Here is an 18,894-nt window from a genome sequence, read left to right on the forward strand (position 1 = left end):
CATCTATGTTGGTTTAACTCCTTCTCTTTTCATGGTGGCTTTCCCACAGAAGTGACTGACTGTACATAAACTACACAGCTGGGAATAAAGTAGACAGTGGAGAAGGAAAGTCTGTACTGTGTCCTCTGTTCTCTGACTCCTTTCAGACATTTGTTTTGTACTTTCCATGCACTCAAATTATTAACATCTGCTTCATTATGCATGTGAATGAAAGTATTTATACTGAGAGTTATTTCTTTTGGGCATCCTGTGTTGTCCAATAATGTTTTTTCCGGTATTTGAGCCCTGCAGATCCACTTTTAAAAATGACTGAAATGAAGCTGAACCTGTTGGAACAGGATCCTAAAAGAGAGCTGAGGGCGAAACCCAGATCAACTTTCTCTTTTGATTTGAGTTCACTCATCTGACCAGTCATCCGTTCCTCCTTAACTTGCACACACACACACACACACACATACAGAGAGAGGGAGAATCATTTCCAGGAAGCACTATTGTTCATTTGCCAAGGATATACGCAGGTAATCAGTACGAGGAGAGGAGTGGGTGGTTTTCTTACATCCTCATCTAGCGCTCAAAGCTAAATTCCGTGTTTAAATCCCTGAGAATAATTGTGTTTAAGTAAAACATGAAACATCTACCCAATTAGCACTAAACACCTATTGAGTTAGAAAGAAAATCCCTCTTTATGCTGAGTTTAAGATAGAGAGTAAATGCTCAAGGTTGGAAGTGCTTTATGTATTTATTTGTAGCCTGCAGAGCGTGCCCACTTCTTGACCTGTTTAATGTGGAACAGCACACTCCACAAAATGTCTGTTGGGTTTGTCTGGCTCCTTGAAGCAAAGCTCAGACTTGCACTTGTAAGAAAAAAAAAAAAAGGCTTTTTAATATTGTTGGCTTTCTCCACTAAAACCAATTGGGCACAGCCAGGACAAGCAAACTAATTACCGCGTGGCTTACACCCTATGGCATTAATGAGGAATTGTAACAGCGCTAACAACCCATTTTACGGCCGCCCCAGTTAGATTTATTTGAAAGTTGTGCCAACGGCGTCGAACGAATAATGTGTCTATCCAAATTACTTTCATTCTTATGTGTTCAAGTGTCACTTTCCCTTGCGAAGTGAAATTAATTCTGGTTAAAGGGGGGATTTTATATAAAAGTGAGAAATGTGTGTGTAGTGCGATGAAAAGTAAAAGATTTACAGCCTTTCAAAAACTGTATGTATCCTGGAGCTAGCCTGCCATAATCACTACATCCAAGAGTAATGATATAACAGTAATTATAATAACAGGACATATGATTTCTGCAATTCCATCTTTTCTAGCAGATGAAGACGACTCAAACTGACAGATTTAGTGTCACCTCTCTCTCCTGTTGGTAAGATAGTTGATTTTTGAGTCACGTACCACTGGCGACCGACCCAATTTACAATCCCAAAGCATCTGGATTACTATCTCACCAACAGGAGCATTAATAAGGATGGTTTTGTTGATGTGAAGTGCCCATAATCTGGTCCTTTGGCTGTGTCAGACAACACCACAGCTGTAGTTCTGTATTTAAGTCCAACCAGAGCAAGACCTTTTTCATTTTTTTGTTGGATACGATACTGTTTTATTGCGACAAGGTGCAAATAATTCAGAAATATTCACACACATCCAGGAAACGTTGTTGAATGTTGCACAGTCTTCATCAGCAGATACAGTAGAGTACGCTGCTTCTTCCTCCGCTAATGAGATGTAGTTGAAAGCACCTCGAAAAGTTAGCAAATAAACCTTGATTAAGACTTTTTTTGTCAAGCTCATACTTCACATTTTCAACCTGCAGAAACATCTTCCACGCTGCTTTGAGTTTCACTGTGTGCACTCTGTCCTCCTCATGTTATATTTGTCCAAGGGAATAAAAAAGTAAGTACTTAAAGCCAAATTTGCATTGTATTACGACCCAGTTCTGTCGTTGCTTCTGAATGCTTGAATACAATTGATAATATAATATGTAAATAATTTATAAAGCTGCTTTTAAGTGGAAGAACAGCCAGTGCAGCTCCGAACTGTAGACAGCACTGTGCTGTGAAACCTTGGACACATCTCATCCATGAAATCAGATGATGTTTTTTTTCTTTTAATGCATGAGACAGTTGTCTGTGCTCAAAACCGCTGCAGCCAATTTGCAAAAACTTTGCCCTCTGGCAAAAACTAATTCCTCTCACTCACAGTACAGTGTGTACAGTTTTTCAATGATGTTACACTGCTGTTCACAAATTAACACATTAATGTTTGGACATACAACAAATCAAAGCAACAAATCAGGTCTTTAAAATTAGATTTGGTCTGTTCTCATGACAAGGACCTTAAAGGATAAGTACACCCACAAATCAAAATTCAGTCATTATTTACAGCCTCCATGAATTTTGATGTTTGGCTAAACTTAACCATTGCAATAAATACCAATCAGCCACCTTCTGAATTCAAACTCAAAAAGGGGCTATCCGCTGCTAACTGTAGCTGTGGTTAGCTAGTTAGCTCAGTTAGCTGTGCAGCTAGCGAGGCTGGGACTGTGAGCTCGGGGCACCAGGGGTAGCATTTGTGTTGACACCTTGCGCAGCAGGAGTTTTCAAGCAGGATGGGGCCAGGGCTAGCTGGTTAGCATGCTAACTTCAGTAGATATTCCTGCAACACAGTACGTAGGCGTCATCACCTTAAAACTGTTATTTCTTCTGATTCTGTTGATAACTTGAGGTGATAGCTGGGGTCCTCTGATGTGGGGTTGTATGAAGTACAGGTGTGTTACCTGCAGTAGATGACCCTCAGCTCCCTTTGTGGAGAAGCAGGGAAGCAGTGCAAGACGTATTTTAGCCGCCTTAAAGAAAGCACACCTAAGTATACACTACATTTTGAACATTTCTGGCCCTTTACATTGCCGTCAGACAGCTGAGCAACACGAACGTTACATAGTTCCCATGTCTGGTGGCAATGTAAAGCACCAAAAATGTTCGAAATACAGCGTTCACTTAATCGTATTTATGTTTTTTTAGGTGGCTAAAATACGTCTTGCTGTCGGTGCTACACTGATTTGGGAAAAGTACCTCATACAACCCCACATCAACTTATTACTTCAAGTTAATTTTGAATGTTTTCAGCTAAAATTCCTACATATTGCACCTTTAAATGATAAAGCAGGATCCACCACATACTTTCAACAAATTCCCAGTTTAACTCAAACCAGTTGCCACACAGTAAAGCTGGGCTCTGACCACCACCCTGTTCTGTATCCACCTGCTGCACTGATGCTGGTGCACTGTGTCATCATGAGTGCCAGTCTGCCAGGCTGCCCTCCACCACTAGGCTTCCCATCGGCCTATCGCTGCTCTCCTCCACGCTGACGACGACACCCGGAAGCAGCCCGAGCTGCTGTGCTTTTGTTTTGTTTTGGTAGTAGGAGTTGGATAAGAGGCAGACAGGCAGGGGACCGTGCGGGGAGAGAGCCGCTCGCTAAATGGGGAGAGCCATATCGGGGATGGAAGATGACGGACCGATAGCTGACGCCTGTAAAATGCCGAGCTTTATCGGCAGCTTCGAGGAGGGGAGGGTGAAATTGTCCCGCAACCTGCAGACAGAAACTTCCTTCACGGACAGCAAAGTTGAGCGCTCGGTCAGAGATTTTGGATCCGACTCCGGGTTGACCCTGGGCGGAGGTGAGAGGGAGCCGGAGGAGGGGAGCGGCGAGGAGGAGGAGAAGGATGCGAAGGGCAACAACAACAACAACTGCAACGGCGGAGGTGGAGGTGGAGGAGAGAGGAGGAGGGCGAGCGCTGTCGAGATTTTGAGGAGGAATTTCGGGGTGACAAAGTCTCCCTCTCTGCGGCTGAACACGAGCAGCCGGATGCAGTGCGGGGACGAGCGTGAAAACCGCGAAGGAAGCGACTGTAACGACGTGACGAGCGGGTATGGGAGCGACTGTGGGAAGTCGGAGCGTGAGGCGGGCGACGCGGTGGCCGAAAACGAGCCAACCCTGAGCGACTTGACGACTTCGGGTGTGCGAGGAGTTGAAATAATAACCGTTACAGGTCAGTGTCCTCTTAAAGGGGACGCGGACAGCAGCACGGCCACTTTAAACGAGTCCTTCCGCACTAAAGAGCACGTCTACTGCACTGTTTACTGCATCGCCAACGACAGCCGTCGGAAAGAAATCACAGACGATGAGGCGGTCACGTCACCAGAAATGGACGAGGAGACGGGACGGGAAGCGGGTTCGAGTCCCGAGCCGGCGCTGTACACGCTGGACGACCTGGTGGACCCTTTCGGGGACATGGCCCACGGGCTGTCCACCGCGCAGGCCGGCACAGAGACAACGATGCAGAGCTGCCGGGTGTGCCTGGAAGGGAAATCCATCGCACCCCTGCCCTGCTGCAGGAAGGCCGTGTGTGATGAGTGTCTGAAACTCTACGTCAGCTCCCAGGTTGGTAGGAGGGAGGGAGGGGGGAGCAAAAAAAGGGGGAGAGGTGGGTGTGTGCAGTGCAGCAGGGTGAGGATGTCCCAGAACCAGGCAGTACTGGGTCAGTCAGCACCGTCCCTGTCACACTTTTTCTACCCCAAGGCAAGAAATTCTGGGAACTGTTATTAAAACAGGCCCGGCCCTCAGCAGGGCTGACTTATCTGACTTCCATGTTTTTTGATTAAGCTGCTCAAAAAAAAAAAAAGCTTCCATGAAATGATGTGATTATTCCTGAAATGTAACAGCTCACCTCATCTTGTGATGACTGTTTTCATGTGAATCTGGGTCAGCAACGTGGATTCTGCACAAAAATCACAAAAAATGAATGCTTTTCACAAGAGATGACTTTGTGCACTGTTTGGTTTTATTGTCTCAGGTTTTAAGTGCTTGAGGGAGAGTTCACCCTCAGATCCACGATTTAAATTCAGTTGTGTGTTGACGAGGTGTGATTAACTCATGATAAAGTGCGACTCAGGATACGATGCCCACGATAATGATAGTATCGCGATACAGCGATAATCAATACATTGCAAGAAAATAATCAAATCTGTCTGAATAAAACAAAATACTCCACCATGTTGTGAGAAGAACTGAGATTGGACTGTACGTCAAAAGTCATTCATGTGAGGACATTTACGATTATCTCGATTCACAAATATATTCCTATCATGAAAATTCAGCACATTCAACTTATTGTTAGTGTTTTTATCGCGATCCGCCTTAAAATCCGTCATCGTCCCATCCTGATTTACACCATAAAGTCACCCTAGATGTTCACGAATGAATCATTCGCTGTACCAGTCGCTCCAAGGGAAAGGATTAGTATCCTGTTACCGCGGAAAACGACGGCTCCAGTTTAGTGACGGGACGCACTGGAAGTTGCGTCTATAATTCACGGTTGGTATAATGGGAGGTGGGAATAAGGTGGATAAAAACATGCACAGTCTTAGCTCAGTGCCTCTTTATCACATACACTGACTGGCGTGCAGATTAAATTTACAGAAGTTTACACCATGACGTCATGACTCTAGGAAGTCAAATTGGCAGGGGAGTCTGTTTAGGGCGCCTTCATGTTTTTAAAAATGTATCTATATATGGTGCCAGTGTATCGATAATTGTATCACGAGAGGAATCAACATATTAGTGCGTTTACAATCCCTCTGCTTGGCCCCTCATCTTTTTCTATATTGCTTCGTTGACGTCCAAACATGCCTTTTGCTCATGCCAGAAAATACATCAGAGCATCCCAGCAGCATGTTTTAGGTGTGCATGGAGAGAGCAGCACAATAGCAAAGTCTTTTTTTTAAAAGTAAGTCGACCGAATCAGGTCACAATAGCGACCCAACTTGTCTTGTGACTACAGTTCATTCTGTCTTCCGCCTGCATGATTTTTGAGAGTTGTTGCAAAATAAGGAGTTAATTGAGAGCTCCTGTTGATCGATCCCGGTGAGGATTTACGCTTGCAAATCAAGAAAGTGAATAATAGCTGGATGAAATATTTACTTCCATTAATCCAGTGTAGCTGCCATGGAGATAGAGACTCGGCGATGAAAGGCAGATTTCCAGTCACTGCTCTCTAACAGAGCCAAAGTGTTTCAGGATGGATTTTTCTTTTTTTTTTTAAAGTGCCTTGTTCCTGAACTGGTGCCAGAGTAAGTTGGGATCTTTGCTCCTTGCTACTGTTGCTATAATCTGCTTTACTCTGTTTAGATAAAACAGTTTTTTATCAGTCATCATGACTACTGTTTATCTGCAATTATCTTGCTTTGATAACAAGGCTTGAATAATCATCCGAACACAGAGACAAGCGTACTCTCTGATAAGCACGCTGAGGATGAGATACGGGTCATGTAAACTATCATGTGTAGGTGGAATATTTTACTGTTAATGTACTGCAGACTTATTTGAGCGCACATGCTTGGTGTTAACCCTCAGTAGATGGAGTAAACATTATGTCAGAGAGATTAGAGGATGCGGTCATAGATACACTGTTGGAGGAGATTCAGTACATTGCTCTCAGGCGTAATGGCGAGGATGCAGGCCAGGTGGATGGATGGATGCAGCAGGAGACAGGATTACACTGGTGTGGTGCTCACTATGCTCTTGTGCAAAGGGATTAAACCAGCCTCTTCATATCAAGCCAATGTTGTTGGGCTTGTTTTGAAAAGTATTAATTGGGTTGTAGGTTCGATTTTAGACTTTATTCTACCTTTAGATGTTAAGTGTTTAGATGTATTAGATGTGTTTTAGATTCAGTGAGAACACAAGCTTCACTACATCATAGTCCAACTGTTTTTTTTGATCATCTTATTGGATGATCTCAGGTACCCCTTCATTGATACAAATATGGTTTAATGAATGGATTATAAACTGAACTAAACTATAAACGTATACTGTTATTTTCTCATGCAGCTAAATTATCAAAGTTTTTATTTTAAGTGGCATTAAGTGGCGGATGTTTATTTGTTATTTTTAGCTAACTATTTCAACTGTTTATTCTAAATTTAGCCATTTATCCGTTATTTTTTAGCAAACTATGAAGATTGTTTATTCGTTTTAGCTAACACTTTAAACTGTTTATCCTTCTTGTAGCTAAACATTTAACTGCTTGTCCATCACTTTAAGCTATTTCAGCTCTTGAAGCTAATGCATTTGATTGCTTAGCTATTACTTTGATGTATTTTGGTTACATTTAGATAACTATTTCTATTTGAAGTTAACAAATTGACCTACTTTAAGCTATTTCAACATTATAGCTAATTGTTTTAACTGTTCATCCATCACTATTTTAAGCAAACAAATGTTATTTCAACTGCATATCCATTACACTTCTAGCAAATTATTTCAACTTCTCTGCTTGCTTGCTAACTAGTTTTTAAGGACTCTTAATTGCAACATGTGGCGTTTAGGGGGTTACAACTGACGCAGGTTGCAGTAATGGGTTCAGCCTTGACTGAGCTTTTAGTCACCTCTGCCCATATGTCCACTGTTGGTTTCATTGTTTTACTGTTTTAATCTCATATATGACTTTAAGTTGGCCTATGTTTTATCAAATGACAGAACGAAGTCACCCACATTTTAACCACTGCACCATACTGTCACATGTGTATGTGAAAGACACAGTGGCAGCAGTCCTAACCCGTCCAACCAGTCTGGCAATGGTCATCACAGCCTTATTGTTGTGGCAACAACACACATCAGCTCTCATCCCTGCAGAGGATACATTTTCATAATCATGTAATAGGCTTTTAGTCTGTGGGTGTGTGTGCACGTGCTGTAGGGGATGTTGGGTGTAACACCATCAGATGCTGAAGCCATTGTTCTTTGTTTGTCTGTCCGCTGTCATTTCACACACTCGCTCACATACACACAAGCTGCGTTATCATGTGTCAGTACAGCAGGTCTTGCTGGCTTTGATGGACTTAAAGTATGGGAAGATAATGAAATGAGGAAGAGAAAGAGTGAAGGAACTAGAGAAGAAGAGCTGCCCTGGGAGGAAATAAAGACAAAAGAGAGAGTTACATGTTGAAAAGGAAACAAGAGAATAAGAGATGAACTTAACTGAGGAACTTACTGTCTCTGTAGGCTTCCCTATTCCACTTTTTAAGTCGGGTTGGATGATGTCTGAACACACAACAGTATTTCTTTGGTTTTTGTTGAACCCAGCTGTGAACAGATAGAAAAATGTGTGTTCTTATGTAACAAAGTGTAGTGAGATTATGAAATAGTGCATCCTAGAGCGAGAGCATCACTTGTGTCCTGTGCGCAGGTAGTAAAATGCCAGGCCCTGGAGGCAGTCAGTGTGTGGATAAGGTCCACGTGGTTTACGTGACTGATGAACACTTGATCTGGACAAACTAATGTGTGCTTTTATACACATCAACTTCCACTCTATCCTGCTGCCTCCTTAAGCCCTTCATTCATCTTCCTCTTACGCCCTCTATTCTTTGGTAAATTATTTACCATTCCTCATCCGTGACTTGAATATATTCCACATCTAGGTTTGGCACGGACGGGCCACCACAACAACAAAGAAACCCACAGTAGACAGATCCAGTAAACACACTGTGCAGCAGATGATGTTGCATAACATTTTCATGTTAACATATATTATTTTAAAGGGGCGATTGTTAAGATGTGGCCAAAATGTTAGATTGAAACATTCAAAAAATTAACATTATCACCAGAGTGTGAAGAAACAACAGTGTTGACCTTATGTCAAAGGCAACTATGTATTGTGTTGCAGAGATGTCTTTGAAGTTAGCATGCTACCCAGCTAGCCCCGGCCTGTTGGGTCTTACAATACTGCTTCTCCCGTCCCAGACTGCCGTGTCGTGTCATCCCGGAGTCAGAGTTGCTGTAAATCACCTCCTTCCTGTATCTGCTGTTTTCAAACTGGCATCTGTCGGTTTTAGAGGCTCTACCACTAACTGAGCTACATGCTAACGGCAGTCCAGTATAGTGAGCAGCAGTAAGCGGTTATGCTGCCCCCTCTTGGAGCTACAGTCAAAATCTGGCCAGTTCTTACAAAATACACCTTCTAATATCCTTCAGTCTGGTTCTCCTGCAGTAATAAGAGCTCTTGTCTGTGATGTTCTCCAGGTGCGAGTAGCCAAACCTTACATCAGCTGTCCGATCCCAGAGTGCAGCGGCTACCTGGAGGAGTGGATGGTGATTTCCCATTTAGCCAATGAGGACGTGGCGAAATATCGATACTTTTTGGAGCTGAGTCAGCTGGACTCGAGCACCAAACCCTGCCCCCAGTGCAGCCAGTTCACCTCTCTGAAGGAGCACCACCCCACCCGGTCGGAGCACAAGTACAAGGTAAGAAGAAAGGCGTGGCTCCAAAACACAAGTAGCCGTCTATTGCATTATTTACAGATACATTTAAAAGCAACTGTATTCTGTCTCGACTCTAGATCCAGTGTAGCAATTGCCAGTTCGTGTGGTGCTTTAAATGCCATGCTCCATGGCACAACGGGCTCAAATGTCGCGACTACAGGAAAGGCGACAAGCTGCTACGAAGCTGGGCTAGCGTCATAGAGCACGGGCAAAGAAATGCCCAGAAATGTCCGCAGTGCAAGGTAAGAACTGGCACAGGCTGTGTTTTCTGAGGAACAACATAGGCGGAAGGATGCATGTGAGGTGGGTGTGTGTAAATGGAAAGGGGTTTGACTGATGAAGGATGAAATGATTGTGGATGAATAAATCGATGGAGATTAAGAGGCACAAGAGCAAACAGAGATGATGGATGGAGAGCTGTAGGTGGAGGCCCCAGGTTTAAAGTGCATGTGAAACAGCAGAACAGAAACACAGAGACGGTGGACATATTGGAAGACAAAAATAATGATGTCTCTGCTGCACAAATCTGGTGGACTCACTCTCACGGTCATAAAACGAGCCTGGTCTAAGTTAGTCTACACAATATCTAATTTGACTGTCAGAGGACGACTAGAGCAAGACATAGATTAGGCTAATTACCAGTTTATGGGAACTGTTTGCTCACAGCAGCAAACGCTTTCCATCTGCGTCCGTCACACTGACGCTTAACGTCTCTGAATATCTGCTCTGGAAGCAGAAGAGAGGATCCTGTTCGACTGTGAAGCCAACACATTTGCTGTCATGCTGCATTGTGTTGTGTTGTAGCTGGAAAAAGAGACTGAGAACAGCTAAACGCACTGCCCAGTTTATTATGAGGCTGCACTCTTTGCTAAAGCAAAGATCCAGTAAGTTGCACCCGTCTTACAATAAACTGAGCTGAAAAGGTTATTCAGCTCCAGCTAAAGGAGTGAACGTACTTCTGACCTTCGCAACAATGCATCTAACTTTTTATCAATATGTTAAATAATGCATAGAATGAGGAAGAAGACAGACAACTCTCTTCTGTTTTTCCTCCTGTCTCTCTCTTCCTTTCACCTCTTGTTTCTCCTTGTGTCTGTCTGTAGATCCATATCCAGCGTACAGAGGGATGTGACCATATGACATGTACACAGTGTAACACTAACTTCTGTTACCGCTGTGGAGAGCGCTACCGTCACCTAAGGTTAGACTCTTTTAGTGTGTTTAACTTTTAAAAATGTATTCTCTCCGGCGGCAGTTTCCATTAGTGTTGTCACGATACTGAATTTCAGACTATTATTTAACACAATATCTTCTCTTCTGCTCAAGTATGACTTTTGGGTACTTTTACAACACTGCTTCTGACTTTAGTCCTTGGTCCATGTGTCAACTCCCAATCAGACAGAAGAGAGAGCGAGAAAGTGCAGCTTTTACATGTGTTATTGATTTTTTGGAAGGTGTTGAAATGGTTTCAGATATTCAAAATCATTATGTTTGACAACACTGTTTTCCATCCCTCACTGTGCAATCTGACCTGATGTAATCTTAACCTTTCTGTTGTCAGGTTTTTTGGGGACCATACATCCAACCTCAGTGTGTTTGGATGCAAGTATCGCTATCTACCAGACAAACCTCATCTGAGACGGCTAATTAGAGGGTCAGTCTGTGGTAAGTTGGTGTGTTTGTATATCCAGAAAAAGAATCCTGAATCTGTACTTTTCTTAATTGACGAGTAACCTGTTAACATCAGTTGTCTGAGGACCTTGAAGCCATGTGAGTGGCTCTGTGCAAGGAAATGTTATTCAGTTGGTGCGCCAGACTAGAGCTGCAACAACAAATTTTAGCTTAAGAAGTCCAACCTCAAAGAGATGCTAGCATGGCGGCTACAGAATTGTTTTTCATTGCATATAGCCAGGAATCTTTTTACAGCAACACATTCACACTCCTGCTAACCAGTAGGACATTTACTGTGTCTGTGTTACTAGGCACTGATTTGCCAATGCTCTCATTAGGCAATAAACTATTGTTGCTGGTAAACAGTTCACCGGTCTGGTGCGCCCACATTTCCTCCACCTGCATTATTTTCTGTAAATCTGCTTAAAGGGAATCTTTGAAACGTTGATTCATGTTTGCAGACTCATTTCTAAACTAATGTTAGCTACTAGCTAAATCCGACCCGAGTCCTTCACAAAGAAAGTAATAAACAACATCATGTTACAACCCACTCACATAACACAAATAAAACAGTGATTAATACATGTAAATTGCTACAAATTGTGACATAGAGGCCCTTTAACTAAGTGATTTCCTGTGTTGCGCAGGATGCTTGTGACCCAAAGTAAATCAGCTTTACCGTGTTGCACTCAGCTGTGGATTATAATGGTAGATTAAAGAGAGAAATAGCAGCAAATGTTTCTACATTGCCTAATGGCCTGTTGAGACTCTTACTGAGAGCAAACAGCCGCGTCTCATCTGTGACGGACATGAATTCACCTCTGGAGCAACGGCAATGAACCCCTCCACATTTGAGGCCACGGCAGAGAGCTTCATAATGAAGTGTGAAAGGAAGACATGTCATGTTAGTTATAATTATCCATTCACAGTTATCAGACATATGCAGTAGCAAGCCTCCAGGAGGCTGAGCTCCTCCGGTAGATTTGTTTGACTCAGCTCTCCATGACAGCTACAGCTAGTTATATCAGCATGGTGCCTGTTGAACTGGGGGCCAATTTGTCCCTAACAAGAACCTTTTACCCATTACAGCTCTCATCACTGTCTTCATGCTATGGGCTGCTTGCGGTGCAGATTTAGCATGTAATAAGGGACATTTTACTGCAGATTGAGTTGATTTTTTTTGGATTAGCATCCAGGATTTAGTCCTCCACAGTCATACTGATGCACCAGTGGACAAACATCTTAAATATTCTGCAAGGATGCATTAAAATTTAAACATAAAATGTAACAAAACAACACATTAATTTTAAATCAGACTATTTCTCCTCTGTCTGACATTTATTCATTATTAATGATTATTATTCTGCTCCTCTCTTTCCCTCTCTTCTTTTTTTGTACTCTCTGCAGCCACCAAGGTGCTGATAGCTCCGGTGGTCATTTTGCTGGTCGTGGTATTCGGAGCTCTCGCCCTGGTGATAGGTAACATAATTACACGCATGAACACACGCGTGCACGTTAATCAGGATGAAGCTCCAGAGAGAGCGGTAAACAGATAACGGCTGAAATGGTTCGACTGTTTTGCAGATATTTGCTTCCAAACAACACATGCCAGTACATTAGCATGCATGACCATAATGTGCTACGGCGTGCTAAGAGCTAAACTGTTCTACATCCAGATTATCGCTCTCTTACTGTCACTCTACTTCCCCGAAGCTACATTTTAGTCATCCAGCTGCACTCTGTGTGCACTCTGTCAGACAGTGTTGTGAACTATCGAGGCCTCAGCTGAACTGTAATTAGTGTTAATCTCTTCCCCGTGTCTGTATGTCTGACAGATGATCCGCTGCAGGCTAACGTGCCGTGATGGCAGATTCATATTTATTTTTGTCGTCATTAGAATCGGCGCTTCTGTGCTGCCGTCTCTCTCCGGTTCTCTCTTTTTCTGCTCAATTAATTTTCACATAATGCCAAATCTGTTAGCAGTGTGCTGTAGGATGGAATAATCCAATCAGATCCTATATAGAAAATTCATCAGTGCTTGTAATAGTTTCACAAAAATTAACATTAATATCATTAGGAAATGGTGATAGTTAGCTTTAAAGGAGCACTGTGTCTCCCTCAAAACTACGTAGTGCACCTTTAATCCATCATTCTCCACTGTTATCGCTACAACCATCTCCTCTGTGTGCAGGTTTGGTCGTGTTCCCGGTCTACTATGTGTGTAAGAGGAGGAAGAAGCAGCGCACGCAGGGCTCCGGACGCTGGATCTGAAACCTGCCCTGCACCTCATCCAGACCACACACACACACACACACACACACACAGCTCGGAAGACGACGCCCACATCTCCTCAGGGACGAAACACGGCAGCCTGAGTCATCGCGAAAAGTCTGAGAGCGGAACATCGTGGAATTAACGCCGGCAATTAGGGAAGTACATAAACCAATAAGAGCGATGCCTGGATGAACCACGCACGTCATCACGTCGAGAATATTCATATCTCACGGGACCACCGCTGCAAAAGTAATGCTTTATCAGGATTATTCAAGCGAGAAAAACCGTTGACTTCTGGAGCAACCACTGTCTTGTAAAAGTGTTTGAATCCTTTAAATCTCAACTAGATTTCACAGATATTTTAACCAGAGGGGATTTTCTTGCTGGCCAGCACATTGCAGGAAGCTTCAGCAGTGTACATTTGCAGCTTTTCACTCCTCTGTCACACATTTAACAACTATCCAGCTGTCTTTCAGGAGAACAAACACAGGTTATAAGACGTATGCAGTTTGTTTACACTTGTGAGAATGTGTTAATTGGAGCCTGTTGGTTAGCCCGATATGATGACATACTATTATAGATGGAAGGTTGAAGGTTTCGCAGTGTCGGATACAGGAAATTATGAACACTGACTGCTTGGAGAGCATGAAGAGGATAAGATGAGCTCACAGAGAAATTGAGGAAATAAGATTTTCCTCACTGAACTTTTGCACTGTTGTGCTGCAGTCGACTGGTGCGAGATGGAAACAAGCCATGATGTAAAAATTAGTTCTTACAGGTGCAACACAGCGGGACGTTGTTCATCTTCCTCTGCTGGGAACTCAGTTTTCATTGGATTTAAAAGTTCCCCGGTTTGAAGTGTTTGACGAGCACACACTGAATAACATGAGAGGACAGAAGTTATAGGGATGGAAGGAAGATGCTTAACTATTCTCCGCTAACCTGGTTAACCTTGACTAAGCCTGATCTCAAGTGATTGCTAGAAGGGTTGAATTGGGTCGTGCATCCCCACCTTAAGAGCAACGCCTAGTTTTAAAGGCCATATACACCTTAGCTTTAAAGGGACAGTCCCAAAATCTAAAAATGGTCCTCCTTCCTGTGCTTTTTATCCATAGATTGTTGTGGTGTGAGTTGCTGAGTTTTGTAGAGATGTCTGCCTTCTCTCAGATAATATCAATGCCATTTAGACAAGTCTTGCTGCTCAGTAGCCGTCTTGGCAACGCCCCTGTGCAGCTATTTCAAGCAAACAAGACCAGTAATTATAATATATCAATAATATAATATGTCGTTTTCAATTTATAGTTCAATGTTGGAACTATATTCTTCCAACCAAACTACACCCACCAACCGAGTCACAGAAGGAAGCGTGCATCTGCTCATGCTGATTAAGCTAAAATTTTATCTCAGCTGAGGAGGCCGCCATTGTTGTTTACATCCGGTGCTGTCACAAACACGAGCCTCTCATCCATGAGTGGATGCACAGTTGTTGTGTGTTTCGAGTATCACATCTCTACGGTCGATACCTCCAAAACCCTGCAACTCACAAAATGATCTATATGGATAAATAGCACAAGAAATAAGAATTTTAGATTTTGGGGTGGACTGTCCCTTTTAAAAAGGGTCCTTTTTGCAAATACTCAGCCCAGTGGCCCCTAAATGAAATAATGCCAAGAGGCATTCTGGCAAGCCTCCATTGGTTTCTGTTGTGGTTTTAAATCAACTCCTCCTTCTGTGTGTCCCTGTCCTCCTCACTCTCCTTTGGACCCTCCTCTCTGCCTGCCTGGCTCGATGGCGGCTCACACGCCCTCCCCGCCTGGCAGGTTGTCTCTGCTGTGCCCACACACTGTATGCCAGCGTCTGCATCATCAAAAAAAAAAAAAAAAGAAAAAGAGCTGCTGTGCGGCAATCGTGCCAAAACAAATCGCTGAATGTGGCAGGACGGACCTGTCCCTTTGTTAGATTTTTTTTTTGTTATTTGTTTTTTAGGGGTTGTGTGTTGCTGAGGTTTGGGTGGTGATGCTGTCAGTGTGTAGTGGAGTCTGGACAGGAAATGACTGAACATACTATTGCAAATGGTACCTGTAGATAAACAGAAGTATTTAAGATTTGACTTTTTTATGTAGTTGGGTGGTGGTTTGCTGAGAGTTTAACAGGGTGTTAAGTTTTTTTAAAGAAATAAGTTCTAGAGCTGCAACAATGAGTCAATTTATCATTTAACTGAGCAAAAAGAAACTTATTTGCCAACTGATAAATCATTTCAGTCATTTTTTAAGAAAAAATGTCAAACATTTGCTGGTTCCAGCTTCTTAAATGTGAGGATTTGCTGATTTTCTTTGTAGTTTATGATCGTAAATGAAGAGTCTTCAGGTTGGACTGTTGGTTGGACAAAAGAAGAAATTTGAGGACGTCACTTTGGGCTCATGATGAGCAATTTGAAGTTTTTTCTCCCTTTGTCTTGCCTAAACGATTACTAAGGAAAATGCAGCAGATTAATCATTAGTTGCAGCCCGAAGAAGTTCAGAGGTTATCAAAAGGTTGCTTTGCACTGAATATGTGTTTGATTAAATTTGGATGTTAAATATTTGCCGATCAGGTTTTTAAGAGTCGATGCCGAGAGTTTGGTTTGTATCTGGTTTTTGCAGTGACGAGAGGACGTCTGTCTGCTTGAGAGTTCGGATATTGACCTCGTGGTTTTTAACCTCCGCACTCAACCTCTTAGCTCATTCACACTGGTACCTACTGCAAGAAAGCACACGCTTGGAGCGCTGCCAGGAAACAGGAGATTTACAAGAGCTTTAAAGGTCATCACCTGGCGGCAGCCAGCTTGCTGTCCTTCACTTATCCCCCTATCCTCCTCCCTGCTGTCTGTCCTTAGTTTTGAAAAATGGGCGCACGTCTGCTGGAGCTGTGGCTGCCATTTGGCTGCAGAAATCCCCCAGACTGGATACTGTTGAGGCTCTGATATGTGAAAAAGACACAGAGCTACCGAGGGTGCACGCTGCGGTCAGGTTCAAATGGTTTCAACATCAGTCACAGATTGTTTTTGTGTGTGTTTATCCCACCACTGTTTTTTTTTATTGTTGTATGAAAAATAATAGAGAGACTCAAGGAAAATAGACAAAGATGAGCACAAGATATCTGCACATAAGAGATGTTTAAGTAAGAAGGAGATGATAAAATGATAAAGGGTTGAGGGGAAAGTCCCCACAGGAAATGAACACTTAGAGTTCGGTTATAAGTGGTTACCAGTGGATTGTATCCCGAGTGTTGCAGCACATTTCAACACTGAATCTTCACTAACCAGGATTTGAGGCATGAAGGAAAAGCAGGGCTGATGTTCATGCATGTTGGACATTTTTGCAGTGCAATGCCATGAGCTTGGCTTTTCTCCCGGGGATCTGAAACACTCTCATCTGGGAGTTAATAAACACAAACTGTTCCTTAGGGCACAGAACATGTATTGTTACACACTGCTTTCAGTAGGTTCCTGACTCTGGGTTTGAATCCACTCTCAGGGAGTTTGTTTTGTGTTCACTGTACCCAGAGCCCTCCATACAGAAACTCCTGAGCAGCACTGCAGAGTGTAAATGCTTCCCGATGCGTTTGCTAAGAGCTGCTTTGCAACCATATTTAATTCCAGGGGGTAAAAAACACTGAAGTGTCAAAAGAGATGCAAACATCTCACTTTCCCAACATGACTCAGCTGTGTTATGAACGCGGCCTGGGGGTCAGAGGTTTAATCCAGGACTAATAAGGGGAACAAGTAATATGTGTAAGCACTGGGAAATGTAATGTGTAAGTTACAACACAGTCACCAGAATAATGCTGGCGAAGTGCGTCTCTGCAACCACACTTAAAACTTTTTCTTTGTTTTTGTCCAACACTGCGAATATGGTCTGGTTCGGTTTAGGGTTCAAAAAGCACTTGATTAGGGTCGGGAAGAGATCATGTTTTTGCTTACCTGGTTCTGTCGCCACAAACACGGCTAGAAATTGTCCCAAACTCTTGTCAGAAATATCTGGTTATGTTGCCATGAACACAGCTGGAAATTGTCCCAACTTCTCATCAGAAATTATCCTGTTCTTGTCACTGAAATTGCTGGAAATTATCCCAAAATCTTGTCCAAGATATCAGGTTTTGTTGCCATGAACACGGTTTGAAATTTTCCCAGCGTCTAACCCCTAACCCTAACCCTCTAAAAATGATGATATCATACATATGAAACGTACAAATCTAACCAGCATTTTATTCTGGCGACTGTGCTGTCTACTTAAACACTGAAACAATCTACTTAACAATTGTTCACTTGCATCTCGTGCATAACTGCTCAGCTAGTTCTACACTGACATGTTGAAATGCTGCAATTTTTTTTTTTTTTTTTAATGACATACGACTGACGTGATCAACATCTGTGCTTGAATTCTCTCTAGCACTGAAAAAAAAAGAGCATCAGCAAAGTGAAACGAGCTGAATTAACTGGGGGTTGTCATGAAGTCATGAACATGTGTTTTGTACTGTTTTCATGGCATTTTACCAAAAAACGCTGCCCTGCAGTTTAATCTGTACCACGGCTGAAACCATTAGTCCATCGATCAGCTCATTGCCAGAAGAATAACAAACGGCCTCTGTGATAACTGATTAATCTTTCACATAGCAGCTTCTACGGAGCGTGGGTTTACTGTCAGATTTATTCGGCCTCTGAATTTTGTTCTGCCCGCTCCGCTGCAGGACAAATGATTTCTAACAGCATGGTGTTTGTCCTGGTCCGCCAATAATATTTGATTTCTTTCACTTTTTTTTTTTTACGTGTGAAGGGCGAGGTTCATTCAGAATTCTGCTCGCCGATTCAATGTTAAGATGCCATGTGGAAATGCCATCGTTCCTTTGTTGTTTTGTTGTTGTTATGCTCACATATAACTGACACGATCACTGACATGTATCTGTACTCTGAGGAGCTGCTCGGGTAAAAGCTTAACATGCAAAGACACTTACTGCATTTTTAATTTATTCAGTGAGAGGAGACTTATTGTTTTTGGCCAATGATTTTTCCTTTGCCGGGGTGTATCGGCTGACTGATACCTCTGGCCTTTTTTGTTTATGCTGCGGTCCCAGTGATATTGGCATAAATATGCAATAGTGCCTTCACAGCCAAACGGGGTAAAAATCTGTCAAAACAACAGCTGAAATATCATAAAATGGGGCTCCTAATGTAAAAGAAAGGTGATACCCATGTGCAGTGCAATCAGAATCGAAATCTAAATCAAGTTTTCTGCTAAAAATGTTGTTTTAATAGCTAAAGATTAAATCGAACCTGTTTAAGTCCTGCAGGTTTCACAATGCAGGGTTTCAGCTACGTCCCAAATACTCTTGTACCTTTGCACAAGTTAAACTGTCACTTTATTTTGGCTCATACCCACCGCAGTCTAGAGACTGTAGATTATCACAAGGAAGCAGCAGCAGCACAGCGAGGCCTGTTTCCAACATTGGCTGAGCGTCGTACAGCTGGTATGGACTGACGTGCTCAGTGAAGGAAGTGATTAAACCAAAAAAGATGTGTCATTTCCAACCGATCAAATGTCTAGTCGGGAAACACTTCAGTTTACAGTCCTGCTAATT

At 42.8% G+C, this 18,894-nt stretch overlaps 1 protein-coding gene across 1 annotated transcript; it reads left to right on the forward strand.

Annotated features, from left to right (window-relative positions):
* The first annotated feature begins 3,240 nt into the window (after positions 1-3,240).
* rnf217 (ring finger protein 217) lies at positions 3,241-17,029 on the forward strand. The gene is made up of 7 exons (XM_084376924.1): positions 3,241-4,455; positions 9,094-9,315; positions 9,411-9,575; positions 10,437-10,534; positions 10,895-10,998; positions 12,412-12,483; positions 13,196-17,029. The coding sequence occupies exons 1-7, from the start codon at positions 3,493-3,495 to the stop codon at positions 13,273-13,275; spliced, it is 1,704 nt and encodes a 567-aa protein (XP_084233050.1). The 5' UTR covers positions 3,241-3,492; the 3' UTR covers positions 13,276-17,029.
* The last annotated feature ends 1,865 nt before the right edge of the window (positions 17,030-18,894 follow it).

Source organism: Pagrus pagrus, assembly GCF_965226575.1.
Source record: "Pagrus pagrus genome assembly, chromosome: 16".
NCBI classification, from domain to species: domain Eukaryota; kingdom Metazoa; phylum Chordata; class Actinopteri; order Spariformes; family Sparidae; genus Pagrus; species Pagrus pagrus.

Coding starts and splice junctions, on each gene's coding strand:
- rnf217 (XM_084376924.1), top strand. CDS start 3,493: ATGGGGAGAGCCATATCGGGGATGGAAGATGACGGACCGATAGCTGAC. Junction 9,576..10,436: donor AGAAATGTCCGCAGTGCAAG/GTAAGAACTGGC, acceptor GTCTGTCTGTAG/ATCCATATCCAGCGTACAGA. Junction 10,999..12,411: donor AATTAGAGGGTCAGTCTGTG/GTAAGTTGGTGT, acceptor TACTCTCTGCAG/CCACCAAGGTGCTGATAGCT.